The 14257-nt window shown below is 34.9% G+C and overlaps 2 protein-coding genes across 3 annotated transcripts in view; both read right to left on the bottom strand.

Annotated features, from left to right (window-relative positions):
* LOC120432339 (chloride intracellular channel exc-4) overlaps positions 1-8524 on the bottom strand; it is a 78111-nt gene extending 69587 nt beyond the window's left edge. Inside the window, exon 1 of the mRNA XM_039597530.2 lies at positions 8316-8524. Within this exon, the coding sequence (XP_039453464.1) occupies positions 8316-8387 (72 nt within the window). The 5' untranslated portion in view covers positions 8388-8524. The remainder of the gene's footprint in view (positions 1-8315) is intronic.
* Positions 8426-11017, bottom strand: LOC120432329 (uncharacterized). 2 transcript variants are annotated; one of them, XM_052706295.1, is made up of 3 exons: positions 9968-11017; positions 8812-9905; positions 8426-8524 (listed from the first exon to the last, which is right to left on the bottom strand). In XM_052706295.1, the coding sequence occupies exons 1-2, from the start codon at positions 10805-10807 to the stop codon at positions 9222-9224; spliced, it is 1524 nt and encodes a 507-aa protein (XP_052562255.1). In that variant the 5' UTR covers positions 10808-11017; the 3' UTR covers positions 8426-8524; positions 8812-9221. The 2 variants fall into 2 exon arrangements, with proteins under 2 accessions (XP_052562255.1, XP_039453455.1); XM_039597521.2 differs by having other exon boundaries at positions 8828-9905.
* Positions 11018-14257: the final 3240 nt, after the last annotated feature.

Genomic DNA, 14257 nt, shown 5'->3' with positions numbered 1-14257 from the left:
CTAAATCTGAATTGACTAAAATCCCTAACAACTTTTTGAAAGAGAGCAATTCTCTACGATATCGGTTTGTTTTTTAAATTTATTTTTTTGTATTTTTTTTAATCCGGCTGAAACTTTTTTGGTGCTTTTGGATGCCCAAAGAAGTCACATTACATCATTAGTTTGTCCATATCATTTTCTTTACAAATTTGGCAGCTGTCCATACAAAAATTATATGAAAAATTCTAAAATCTGTATCTTAATTTTTTTATCGGTTTGATGTCTTCGGCAAAGTAGGAATGGATAAGAACTACACTGAAAAAAATGATACACGGCAAATTTTTTTTGTGATTTTTTATTTCACTTTTTGTCATTGAAACTTGATTTGCAAAAAAAACACATTTTTTGATTTTCTGATAGTTTTATGGAACATAGAATGCCAACTTTTCAGAAATTTCCAGATCGGGCAAAAATCGAATCGAATTATTGGTCGCAAAAAATGTTCAACTTCATTTTTTGTTATTTTAAATTGAATTTGGAATCAAAAAGTACTTCAATTTTAATTTTGAAAATAGACCCAGCTATTATTTTTTTTAAATTGGTGCCCATGTTTGGAAAAAAAAATATTTTTGAAGAGAAATCCTCTACATTTAGCTTTTTGAACTTTGTTGATACGATCCTTAGTTGCTGAGATATTGCCATGCAAAGGTTTAAAACAGGAAAATTGATGTTTTCTAAGTCTTACCCAAACAACCCACCATTTTCTAATGTCGATATCTCTGCAACTAATGGTCAGATTTTCAATGTTAAAATATGAAACATTCGTGAAGTTTTCTGATCTTTTCGAAAAAAATAAGTTATTTTTTTTATTTTATTTTTTTTATCAAGACTCACATTTCAAATGGGCGTAATATTTAATATTTGACCTTTTTAAAATGTTAGTCTTGATTTAAAAAAATAATTTCACTAAAGTACTTTTTGATTGCAAATTTGATTTTACATCGAAAAATGAAGTTGAAAAAATTTGTACGACCAATGTTTCGATTTTTTGAAAAAATCAGTATTGATTCAAAAATTTATAACTCGGTCAAAGATTTTTTGCCCGTTCTGGAAATTTCGGAAAAGTTGGCATTTGATGTTTCCTAAAATACCCTTTCTAATCAAACACCTATCTTCGTCATTTGCACATTAGTTAGTCATTCACTTGAAAAATAATCCCGAAAAATGTAAATAATTAGCAAGCACCATAAAAAAAAACAAACGCGCTAAGTCTTTTGACGTTTCAATTTTGACTACCCATTCCAATCGAAGGCTGAAGAAAACCGAGCGAGGAGCGAAGGCAAATAAAGAACAAAGGGTGGCCACCAACACCACCAACATGCTGGTGCAGCGCCTGTTGGAGTGAGCAAGTGCTGCCAGGAAACTTTCGCTATAAATGCTACTTTTTATTTAAAAAAATGAATTGAAAATCCATTTTAAATCCTTTGCGATCGTTCGAAGGGTCATTGTACTCAGAAAAATAAGCTTTATCGTTGTGAACAATAATATCACAAATTTAAGCTTAACTTTAGGACCCAATCTTGCGGACTGTTGTATGCCCATTTTTTTTTCGTTGTATGCCCAAGGCATATGAAAAATCGAAAATCTGATTTCGAAAATTTCTGATCGATTCGATTTCTTCGGAAAACATGTAGGCTGGTGCAAAATTCAGCAACGTAGATGATTTTTTTTTTGTAAAAAATCCGGTTTTAGTATTTTTTGCTGAAAAAATAGTTTTTTCAGTGGCACATAACCCTAATTTTTTTCTCGCGATATCTCGGAAACTCTTAGTTCGATTTTCAATTCTAGAAAAAAAAACTTTCTGCTTTTTTCAATAACATTAATTTCAAAAAAAGCTTGTACCCCTAAAACATGTAGAATTTTTTCGTAAATTAAAAAACAGATACCGTCATTTTTTTGAATTCAACATTTAGTGATAAAAAGTCTAATTTGAAAATCGGGATTTTTTCAGTATAACTATCTGTGGTGTATACCACACTTGAATTATAGAGTAACAGTAACGTCTGTAAAGTTTACTTGTGAGCGATTTGATAATAAACTACCTCTTTCATCCTCGAGTACTCAACCAGAATACATCCTCTTCATTTTACTAAACGAGATACACATTACTATCATTTTACCCTAACTATAACCTACAACTTTGCTGAAGACACCAAATCGATCCCTTCTCAAGATACAGATTTTCATACACTTTCAAACCCATTTTGTATGACCAGCCCCCAAAATTATCTGGAGCCTTTGTTTAAAAAAAAACTAATTATTCAAAATGGCTTTTGACATAGGGAATGCATAGACAAAGTTTCATCCGAATAAAAAAAAAATCTAGAAAAAAATGCGAAATTCTAGAGAAATGCGTTTCGCCGCGTCACATTCTCTTCCGTGAGTTTTACGTTAAAAGTGTACGATTGTGGATGAAAAAAAAACAAATCTTCAACTACTTAGAGGCCAGGGCCTGATCATTCAACTACCACTACTGTTTTAGTGCTTTTGCAGTGTCTCTCGTGGCTCATCTGACTACCAACAAAGTTTTTTTTTGCGTTTGTATCCACAGTATATTCTAAGCAAAGTCACAACTACCAACCAATTTCCAGCGTGTTTAAAGTGCAGCGTCCGTCACACACTGACCAGGGTCATCATCATCGTAATCATCCAGGGACGGACGACGACGACGACACCATGTGAGCTTTTCTCACGATTCACTGATCGCGACGACCAACACACAATGCAGCTGCATCAAATGAGACGCCAGGCACATTTGAGAGTGGTGAATTTTATGCAGTTCTTGGAACTGGACTGCAAATCTGGGAATTTGTGAAAACAATCCAATTTTGGTAGGCCGGTTACGAAATTATGGAAAAGTATAATTTGTAGCAGAGTTGGATTATGCTGAGATAGAGCTTATCTAAGTCCCGGTTACTAGGTGGTGTTAGTCCTCCTGACCCAACATCAACCACTGTCGCAGAATTAAGTGAGTTGATGTTGATACTATGAGTAGTCACGAAGTTACTATAATGCTCATGGAGACATCACACACTTAGATTATGCAAGCAACGTAACGTTGGAGTAATCAGCTTGTCGTGTGTAGTTCAGCGACATTTTGCTGATAAACCTAGTCAAGTTGACTCTCTCTCTCTCTCCAAAGCTAATCCAAGACTATTGCTTCAGCTGGAGTTAAAACATTTTCTAGATTCACCAAAGAGTCTCTCGAAACTTGCCAATTGTGTAACACCGTATGTCAACAGGCAGCATTTGAACAGTGGGTCACACCGCTCAACCAATTCCCGCCGCAGAACCGGCCCAGGGAGTGCCGACCGGGTTATTACGGATCAGTGGCAATCTGTCGCTCCGTTAAGGAATGCGACAAGCAGAAAAAACAGCAATCCCAAATATGGCAAAACTCGATCCAACTGAACGCGGTGTCATTACGTGCGCCCTGCCGCAGCGATTCGTTCCGGACGTGGATGGGATGTGTCTGACGCAGGAACACACCCACTACAATCTTCTTGGTTTGCCTTGAAAGCCATTCGAAGTGCATTCGTGAAGCTGCAGAAAAACTCATCCTAATATTAGACTTGTTTTTTTTTTCCTCAATTTTTCAAATGCTTCATTTGGCAAGTCACTCTGACAAAAAATACACACACAACACACACAAAACTCGAAATGAAAGGGAATTTTGCGATAGACGGAGTGGCCAACCGGCGCGGGTGCACACAAACACACACGCGTACACAATTTCCAAGGAATTATAGGTTACTCTTGGAACCGGTTTCTGGCAGCTAGCAAGCAAAAACAAGCTGTTTAAGGTCTGAAATGGTTGTGTCTGCACAGCTCACCTGGAAGCTCGAACTGGTGTGAGAGGTCGCCGCAAAGGCACGTGAGCGGTTCTGGACTTTGGGTTATGTAAGGGTGTTGGTACTATTTTTACAATTTATTACCATTTTTTGTATATATTTTGTATTGAAGCATTACCACGGAACATTTTACTAAACTTTATAATTTCAGTCAAAATCGGTTCAGCAAGTCCCAAGATAATCGAGTGACAATTTTCGATAACCGTAAACGATAAACGATCCTTCCGGAATAAATACAACCAGAATCATAGAACTCGGCGAACGATATTTTCCAAAAAAAAACCCTCTAAGACAACTTTGTTGGTCCTTAAAAGATTCGTTTTCTGTTACTAGAACTTATCGCAACATTTAAAATATTAAAACTAAATTTTGAGAATTCAATTTTTGAACAATCGAAAAAAGACGTGTTTTTCAATAATTTGCATAAAAGTAACTTTTTTAAAACTTTTTTCATCGTAAATGTGAAATCTGGATAACTCGTGCTGGTTACAAGAATCCCCGTTATGCAGGGTGGCCACTCAAGTCGGGAACCCGGGAAAAAGTCGTGAATTCGCCAAAATCCGCAACAAAAAAACGGGAAAAGTCGGGAATTTGTGATTTTTTGTCAAAAAGTCGGGAATTTCATGCGTACTCGCCTAGAAAATTATTAAAAATCAAATTCACTCAATTCTCCCTAAGCAACTTACTTTAAATTTAAGTTTACTTTCACTATCTCAATCTAGAGAAATCTTGAGAATGAAACGGCTATTCAAGACATTAATATTTCTAAGAAATAATATTGGAATCGAAAGATTTCTATTAATTTTTGTTTATCAAACAAGAGATAACATCTAACTGAAAACAACAACAAAATTAATGAAAAACTAATATAAAAATAGAGCCTAATTTTAACGATTATGGTCAGCGTAATGTTTTGATTCTGTTTCATTTTGTCAAATTGATTGAATATTTGAAAAATAATTTCAACTTGAGTTTGGTAATAGTTTTTTTTATGGAAAATATTTTTTATTGTCAAACTAAATTCATTAAGTCATTTCTGATATATTTTTTACAGATGTTTAATTTTAACTTTTTTGTGAGTATGGGTATATTACTATAAATGAAGCTTGATTTTCAGTTATCGGAAAACCTAAATATCAAATAAAATCCAAGTGTTGTTCGTTCTGAATAAAAAATAGAAACAAGTTTTTTTTCGTCTTTAAAAATGGAAAAAATATTGAAAGTAAAAAAAATCCACGAAATTTTGATTCGAGTAATTGCAAATATGTTTAAAGAATTTGTCTTTTCAAACATTTCGCGTAAAATAATTGGTAAAACATAAAAACTTATTAAAAAGATTTTTTCCATAAAAGTAAAAAAAAAATATTGAAATAACAAGCCATAGTTTCAACATTTGCATGGCAAAAGTGTTTTAAAATGCATTATCTATTAGTTCAGTTTTTTTGCAATCATTAGTTTGACGAAAACAAAAAAAATAGCGGAAATTTTTTTTTTTTGCGATAGGGAAACTATACCCTTTTTCAGCCTATTTCTATTATCGGCCTATCAGCACTTTGATCATGAATTACAGCTTTCATAAAGTGTTTTTGACTGTTCCAAAGTAATAAATAGCTCAAACAAAAGTGAGCAAGCAACTCTCCATTGTTGATACATCTGAAAATGTTGATTTAATAGCGCAAAACGGCAAAAGTGATGAGAATTGGTCGAACGGCTTAGACTGATTAAAATGGGTATATTTCCCCTACTAAGCATCGACAAATTTCAAAAAATCAATAGATTTTTATATCAACCCAAACATGCTAAAACAATTCTAAACGCAGTGGAATTAATTTTAGCGGATTCCACTTAAATTTCCATTGAAATTTTGAAGTTTTTTGAAAAAATATTTTTTTGCCCCTTGATTTTTCGGGCCAATTTTGAAGGAGGGGGGGGGGACAAAAAAATTAAATACAATTTGTACCAGCCTAACAGTAATCATGTTTTAAGCGTTCTTTTATTTAAAATAAAGTCTCATTGTTTATGTTTCTACTCTGGATCAAAATAATGAGTGCTTCCATTTTTGAAATATTTTTCTAGGAATTTATTGTTAAGTTTCTAACATTACGAAAATTGCAAATAGTTTGATTTGTAATAATTCATTAAAAGTTTTTTTTTTCGATAGTTGAATTGACTTTTTCACAGAGTTTTTTTTTTTTATTTAAAATCATTCTTTAACCCTTTCAGGCCTGAATTTTGGAAAAAATGTGAAAAATAGGAAAATGATTCTTATGGCCATACGAAAATTATAGGCTAGTTTTGAAAATTTGATTTTTGGGTCATATATGACCCATCAGGGCTTAAAGAGTTAAAAAAGAAACGACTGTTATTTATGTTTCTGGAAAAGTCGGGAAAAAGTCGGGAATTTGAACATGGCTTTTGAGTGGTCACCCTGCCCTTATGGGACCATCCATAAACCAGGTGGACACTTTTTTCGAAATCTCAGAATAAAAAAAAATAAAGTTTCAAAAATTGAGAAGCTCAAAAAGTAAAGGTTTTAAAAATAAAACTTGGAAAATTATAAAATTTTAAAATCAAAGATCCAAAATTTTAAAAAGTTCATATCCAGAGTTTTTTTTTTTAAAAGGACCAATAAACTATTGTCTTTCATATGTTTATAGGACCTAATCAAAAAAAACTCTAGATATTTTAAAATCCGTCCGTCCGTCCGATTTTCTGAACATTCTCCTTTTGGAATAAAAAAAAAACCTAACTACACATTTTTGTGCTAAATTTTATTCACAATTTAAAATTGGTTGTTAAATGCTTCAATTTGAACAAAAAAAAAACAGTTAAAAGAATCAAATTCAATAGGTATTTTATGTCGAAATACCAATAAGCCCGCTGAATTTTTTTCCAAAGTTTAATTCGCATACGCATATAAATGAAAACTATTACTTCAGCCTAATTGAAAACCCAACCTAAGCCTCAACCTTATAGTGCTTCCACATTATATCCTTTTCAATGAATTGTTTCCCTTAAATTTTGCACTATTTTTCTCACGTTTTTAATTTCCTTTAATTCTTTTCTCTTCTTTATAATTATTTCTTTTGAAACTATCGATATCCTCGTTAAAATATTCTACTCAGTTTTTCTCACCATAATCCCTCAACAAAACAAACAAAAAAAACGCTGTCCTGTACGCTCTGCCTTATTTCATTTAATAATTTATTATTTTTCAGCAGGTTATGAAGGTAAATTACTAAACAAAATGATGCTATTGATTATATTCATTTATTATATAACATTTTTTATCATATATTATTACACAACACACAACTTTCACAACAATAATGCAAAAATAAATCGGAGCGTTTGGTACGGTATGTCCACGCATCCTTCCTCCCCTGTAGATTCTGTGAAATGTGATCCGTTCACAGAATCCTCTCTGCGGTAAACACAACGCAGTAGGGCTGCCCGCTTTAATTTTTGTTTTACATTTTCGGGTGTTCTCGGATGTACTGCAAATATTAATAATGACAAGAAAAGCGCTTAAGGCGTCATCTAATCACAAGACTTTCCAGCATGCTTTCATCGGACTGGCTGCGTTTGTGTTAGATTAGATTAGATTAGAAAGTTTAATTCGCATACGCCTCTTCCCCTCCTTTCAAAATCGGCCTAAAAAACCTAGAAAAAAACAGAATTTCTTTTTTTTTTTTTGTAAAACCGTTTAAAAATGCCATTTTGCAAAATTGTATCTTGAAACTGTTTACTTTTCCTGTCATTCTCGAATGACGAAACAGTCTATTTTTCTTTACCAAAAATACAAGACTTGAATAGTAAGACTTTTCAAAACAAATGCTGAAAAGTTCTACTTTTCAGCACTGAAATGATTTTTTCAGCACTTGTTTCGAAATGTAATACTTTTCAACATTATTTTGATTAAAATGGTGGATTGATTAAACACATCTAGAGTTTAAAAAAAAAAAAAAAAAAAGGACCAATAAACTATTGTCTTTCATATGTTTATAGGACCTAATCAAGCAAAAAACTCTAGACATGGACTTTCAATTCTATTTAAAGGGTGTTTTTTGGAATTGCAAAAAATGTTGTATGGAACTCGTTGCAAAACTTGATTTTTTCAGCACTCGTCGTGTTTTATCCAGCTCGATTAATCTCGTTGGATAAATGTACGACTCGTGCTGAAAAAATCTTCTTTTTGCAACTTGTTGCATAAACTACTATAATAATCATGTTTGGGTTTGTGATATTCTGATGTACAGTACCACAAAATGGTTTGATCAGAGTCGAGAGATATAAACTTCAAAAAATATTTGGAACGGCCTAAACCAAATAAAAACTAAAGTTTCAGTTCATAATATCCAACAATTTGCAAAATTTTACTAAGTCTACTTCTTCCCATGTCTGGACTACATTCCGCGCACTTACCTTGATGATTAATTCAATTTCTGGCACCTCCTGGCCGTTGCGGGTTCCATTTTCCTGGTTCTCGTCCGACATGGTTCCGGCTTTGTTTTGCGGCACTTTTTCCTCGCGGGCTGAATCACACAAGGGAAGGGTGTTGCTCGTGTTATTCCGCTTATTGGAAAATTTAAACCTTAGCTTCTTGTAGGAAACTGATTTCTGCCAACAATAAACTAAAAAATTATGAAAAAAAATAATCACTCTTTTAAAAATTTCTTCTTTTTATTCAATCGCGAAGTTTCTTCTCGCGATTTACACAATCTTCTTTTTGCTGCTTTTTTTATTGCACTCTTTCTTTTTCTTTCCAGTACTCCGGTATTGCACTTGCAAATTTGTTGCTTCACACTGGAAAAATAAACGCACTTTCCACAAATCACACTGGCACAAGCTCAAACCGAAAATTCACCGGAAAATTTTAGGGAAAGACCATCAAAGAAAAAAACAGCAAAAAAATCGCAACCTCTTCTTCTTCTTACTTGAAGGGCGGCTTCGGAACGCGAACGTCGATGCGGGTGGACAAGAATCGCGAAATAAAACACAACCAAACACGACGACAGTTGGGCAAAGACTGACTGATCTGGGAATTGGCCAAAACTGGCAACATTGAACCCGCTGGAGTTGAGGGGGAATGCCGCTGTAAAGAAAGTGCTTGCAGCGGTTTGCTTTGAAAAGGCCCTGTCGGAGAGTGCTTTGTGAAGAAGGCCTTCACATGCACAGACAAACAGATAACAACACATTTATGAAAACAAATGTGGAACTTACTTTATTCCGGAAACATTAAAATGAAATTCAACTTACGAATGTGACGATTGCAGAGATCGATAAAAACGGTCAACAAATTGTAAAAATCATCAAACGACAAAAAACGCCTCAAAATTCCATGATTTCAAGCGGCTGCACGTTATAGCTGAACCATACCCGGATGTTCCGGGTTCGCTGCAGCCGCTGCATCATCACCGGCGACAGACGGTTCAGGTAGAGGCGCAGCTCCTCCAGCGCGGCACAGTGTTCGATGATGTACTCACCGGAAGTGTCGGAAAGCGTGACACACTGGTCAAGCTCGAGCTTGCGGAGTCGGGTTGCCCGTTGGCAGAGCACCCGCATGAGCTCGTCGTCGATTTCCGCCATGTGGGTTAGGCGCACGTGCTCCAGCAGTGGACTGTGCGCGAAGATGTGCAGCAGAGTCGGCTTCACCGAGAAGCACGCGGAAACGTCCAGGTGACGCAGGTTGGTGAAGGTCATCGTGGAAGGCGCGTGTACCAGCTTAACGTCGTCGAGCAAGATGGACTCGATTTGGGGACAGAGGGCAAAGAAGCTGAAAAAGCCCACCAAGGTCATCTGGAACAGGCGGAACGTGCGAAGAGCGGGGCAGCGAATCGGTTCCGTCTGCTGTTCTCCTAGCGGGAGTAAGTCGTACCGGTCGGAGGTGTATCCGTTGATTTCGAGATGCCGCAACTTGGGGAATTCGCTCAGGAAGCTCATCGAGATCGACCCGACCAGGTAGAGTGACAGGGCTTTGATCGTTGGCGTAGTTTTGGCAATATCGGACAAAATCTGGAATTTTTAAAATGAAATTGAGAGAAAACCCAAATGTTCTAACCAGCATACAATCTTACCGAACTTCTGTCCACATCGACGACCAGTTCTTCGAGCAGTGGCTGCGCCCGGTACAACCCCTCCCAATCTTCCTTGCCAAACGGGTCCCGAGCATCGAACGACAATCGCTTCAGCCGAAGCACATCTTGCAAACGTACGATTTCGGGCAACAGACTGTCCTCGACACGTTCCGGAATCGCCTCAAAACTCTCCAGCGTGTCCTGAAGGCGCCGGATCAGCCAAACCAACGCCATAAAGCACGTCGGAACGCGCAGCCGGAAGTCACTCAACCGAGGGAAGATCGTGACAAACGTGTGAATCGCGGTCAAATCCGTTAATCCTTCATAATGGATGCTGTCCATGGTAAGCTGGCGCATCCCTTCCTGCCGGAAGCTGGTCGCAAACGGACCGTTCGCCTTGAGCCACACCGTCCGCAGCCGCAAACTTTTCAAGTTTTTCGATCGTTGCACCATCTCCAGCAACGCCTCCATGAAAACCGTGCACCGGAACAACGAAATCTCCCGCAGCTTCAAACCCACCTCCGGCCACCAACCAACGGACACAATGTCCCAGTTGTCCAGCAGAACTTGCGATACCGGTGGCAGCGGCGGCACCACAAAGTCCTCATCCATCAAAAAATTCTCCGACTCGTCGATCCGCTCCAGCGTCATCCGCAGCCGGTCCAGCAGCCCCGGACAGGAACCGACAATGTCCCGCCAGCGCCGGCACACCAGCCGAAGCCGGCAGATTGCATTCCCCGGCAGAAAGCCGAAGATGAGCTCCCACAGCTCGGTCGGGAAGGCCGGCTCGCCGAGGTTGGTCATCCAATGACCGGTGTAGCGGCCGGAACGAAGATCCATAGCGTCAGCAGCGTGATTTTGTTGTTGCACTTCCGACGAAACCGAAATCGCGTACGCCTCGCAGATTGCGCCAATTTGCGGGTTTGTTTTGATTTTCGAAATACGGCCACACACTAAAAAAAGTTTCAGTGTTGTAATGAAGTACACGCTTGAAAGAAATGCGAAAAAATGGTGAAGCTCTTGAAGAAACACGCAAAATTCAGTTTACAAAGATCTGTGTAAAAAAAGTTTTGTTAACTCAATCCCCGTGACAAAGTCAAACTAAAAAGTGACGAACTTTTCTCACGAGACTGATGGCCTATCTACAATCACTTAGCTTAGAAAATTTCACTTAGCTTAGGAATTTGAATCAATGGAAATGAAGCCGAGCTTCTACAATGGAAAAGTAATCAAATTAGAAACTGACGTATGGTTTGAAAAATTTCAAAATCTACGGTAAGTTGACGTTTCAATATCAAAGGTAAACAAACAACTGCATAGCAACGTATATCAGCCCAGCAAAATTTCTAAGTTGACTGTGGATGACGGCCGTAAGTTGCGTACTTTCCTAAGTAATTACTTTACTTAGATGTTCTAAGCTAAGTGATTGTAGATAGCCCATCACACATACTATCGAACAAAACGTTTGGCAGTAAGTGTAAGCCAAGGCTGTATATCAAAGGTACTCGTCATCTTACTTTGCATTAGTGTGAGTGCATGACTCCGTGCCACTAAAACCAAAACAATAACAAAAGAACAATGGACCGTGCCAGGAAAACCAAAACATAAACAATGTCAGTGTCAGTGGAGTGAGAGAGTCAGAGATAGCGATTTTGACAACCGCACTACTACACACTCAATCGCGAGTACCTTAGGTAGAAAGCCATGAGTGTAAGCTCTGTGTAAAGAGGGTGTCCACTCAAACCCTGTTTGAAAAACGTTTCGATATCGATTGGTCGAAAGGACGACAAACGTACGACAAACACTCGACCTGCCCGACATTGTTTTTTCCATCGATTTACCTTCAATTCGACGTCGATTATCGTCGACGCAAACAGTTTGACAGTTCTCTTCAGTTGATCTTGTTCGGATTTGATTGCAACCGAGTCGAACCGAGTTGTTGGTTTTAGGCTTTGGGAGGATTTTGGACAGTTTAAAGGTAAGTTGTGTTCTAGGTTGAATTACTTTTTCTGCCGGAAAGTTCCGGCCGGAGTGGGCGACCGACCGAATCAAATTGTCTTGTATTCCAGATTTCGGTCTTCGTAGCGGTATAGGAGGAAGAGGAGGAGGAGGGCGGGCCATTCCAGAAGACGGGACGGGAAGGAACCAGTTTGCGACCGAGGAAGCGGTTGGTGAGTCATGTTTTAGAAACGATGGAGGAGGTGTGCTGGAAGTGCGATTGGACGATCGAAATTAAAAATAGGATGAATGGAACATCACAAATTCTTAACTTTTCAATTCAATAATTTCAAACAGAAAAATCAAAAAATCTAAAATACTTAAGCTTAAAAAAAACTTCAACGCTGATTTGATTTGATAATTGTAAAATTAAATTAGAAACTTTTTCTTCCTTATTTAAAATTCTAGCATTCCAGAACATAAGAATGCAAGAATTTTAAAATTCTAAATTTATTAAATTTCTTGATATTGTGCAAATTGTTAATATTTTTAATTTTTTTGAATTTATTAATTCTTAAAATTCTCAAAGTCTTCAAATATTTAAAAAACAAATTAAAATTCTAAAATATGAAATTTTAAAATTGACAAAAAAATTAAATAAATTCTCTAATTCTTAAAGGCTAGTATGGAGATCGGAAGGAAAGGGGTCAAGAAACAGCTTTACGAACAGCAGAAAAAAGGAGAGGGAGCGTTTTCTTGGGGCTTTTCTTCACCCTCTCTGGCTTGCTTTCGCTGCCGCTGCTGCCCATTTGAAATTTTTCTTGACCGATTCCTTCCGAAGTGCATACACCGCTTAAATACTAAAATTCTTCAATTCATAAATACGCACGAATTCGAAAATTCTAAAAACAACAAAAACATATCAGTTATATAATTCCAAGATTGTAAATTCTAAAAATGCTTAAATTCAAATTATTCATATTTTTAAATAAAAAATATAAATTCTAAAAATTACAAAAAATTTAAAAATGAAAAAAATACAAAGTACAAAATTATACAAAATAAAAAAAAATACATAATATTTTTTTTAAGTTTTAAAAATGTTAAAGTTTTTAATTTCTTTTAAATATTTTAAACTTTTAGAGATTCTTTAAAAAAATCTAAAAATTCTTAAATTTTAAATTTTAAATTGGAAAAAATCTAAAATCTATCATTTTTGAATATTTTCAAGGATTTTACAAAGTAAAAATTTTAAAAAAATGGTCTAATAAAAAACAGAAGTTATAAAAATATCACGACTTGAATTAAAGATTTTGGTATTAAGGTACTCTAAAATTTTAAAATTAGCATTTTAAAATTTTGGAATTTAAGAATTTTAGGATTTGAAAATTTTATAATTTTAGAATTTTATAATTTTAGAATTTTATAATTTTATAATTTTAGAATTTAAGAATTTTAGAATTTTAGAATTTTAGAATTTTAGAATTTTAGAATTTTAGAATTTTAGAATTTTAGAATTTTAGAATTTTAGAATTTTAGAATTTTAGAATTTTAGAATTTTAGAATTTTAGAATTTTAGAATTTTAGAATTTTAGAATTTTAGAATTTTAGAATTTTAGAATTTTAGAATTTTAGAATTTTAGAATTTTAGAATTTTAGAATTTTAGAATTTTAGAATTTTAGAATTTTAGAATTTTAGAATTTTAGAATTTTAGAATTTTAGAATTTTAGAATTTTAGAATTCTAGAATTTTAGAATTTTAGAATTTTAGAATTTTAGAATTTTAGAATTTTAGAATTTTAGAATTTTAGAATTTTAGAATTTTAGAATTTTAGAATTTTAGAATTTTAGAATTTTAGAATTTTAGAATTTTAGAATTTTAGAATTTTAGAATTTTAGAATTTTAGAATTTTAGAATTTTAGAATTTTAGAATTTGATGATGAGATGATGATTTGATTGATGAGATTGAGTCTTACAAAAATGCTGATATTTGTAAACGTTTGATCATTAATTGTTTTATCCATTCTCAAATTTGGTACATTTTTTGAATAACTATAATAGTTTCAGATTTTAAAACTATTTGCAATAATTTGAGTTTTATACGTTTTTAAATTAAATTATTTTAGATGTCTTCATTTATAATTGTTTTAAAATGTTTAAATTTTGATAATTCTAGATTACTTTTTCAAAACAATCAATGCGCCATGGGTTTCCTATGTACATAGGACCTTTTGTAAAAGTAAGCAAGAATTCATAGATTTAGTTTTTCTTTTACAGTTCAAAAATACATATTTGAAATTTTATTGTCTTGAAATTTTATTATTAAAATTATTGAAATCAGAATTTAATTT

The sequence above is a fragment of the Culex pipiens genome, chromosome 1, assembly GCF_016801865.2.
Source record: "Culex pipiens pallens isolate TS chromosome 1, TS_CPP_V2, whole genome shotgun sequence".
NCBI classification, from domain to species: Eukaryota; Metazoa; Arthropoda; class Insecta; order Diptera; family Culicidae; genus Culex; species Culex pipiens.
This window is presented reverse-complemented; position numbering and strand designations above follow the sequence as displayed.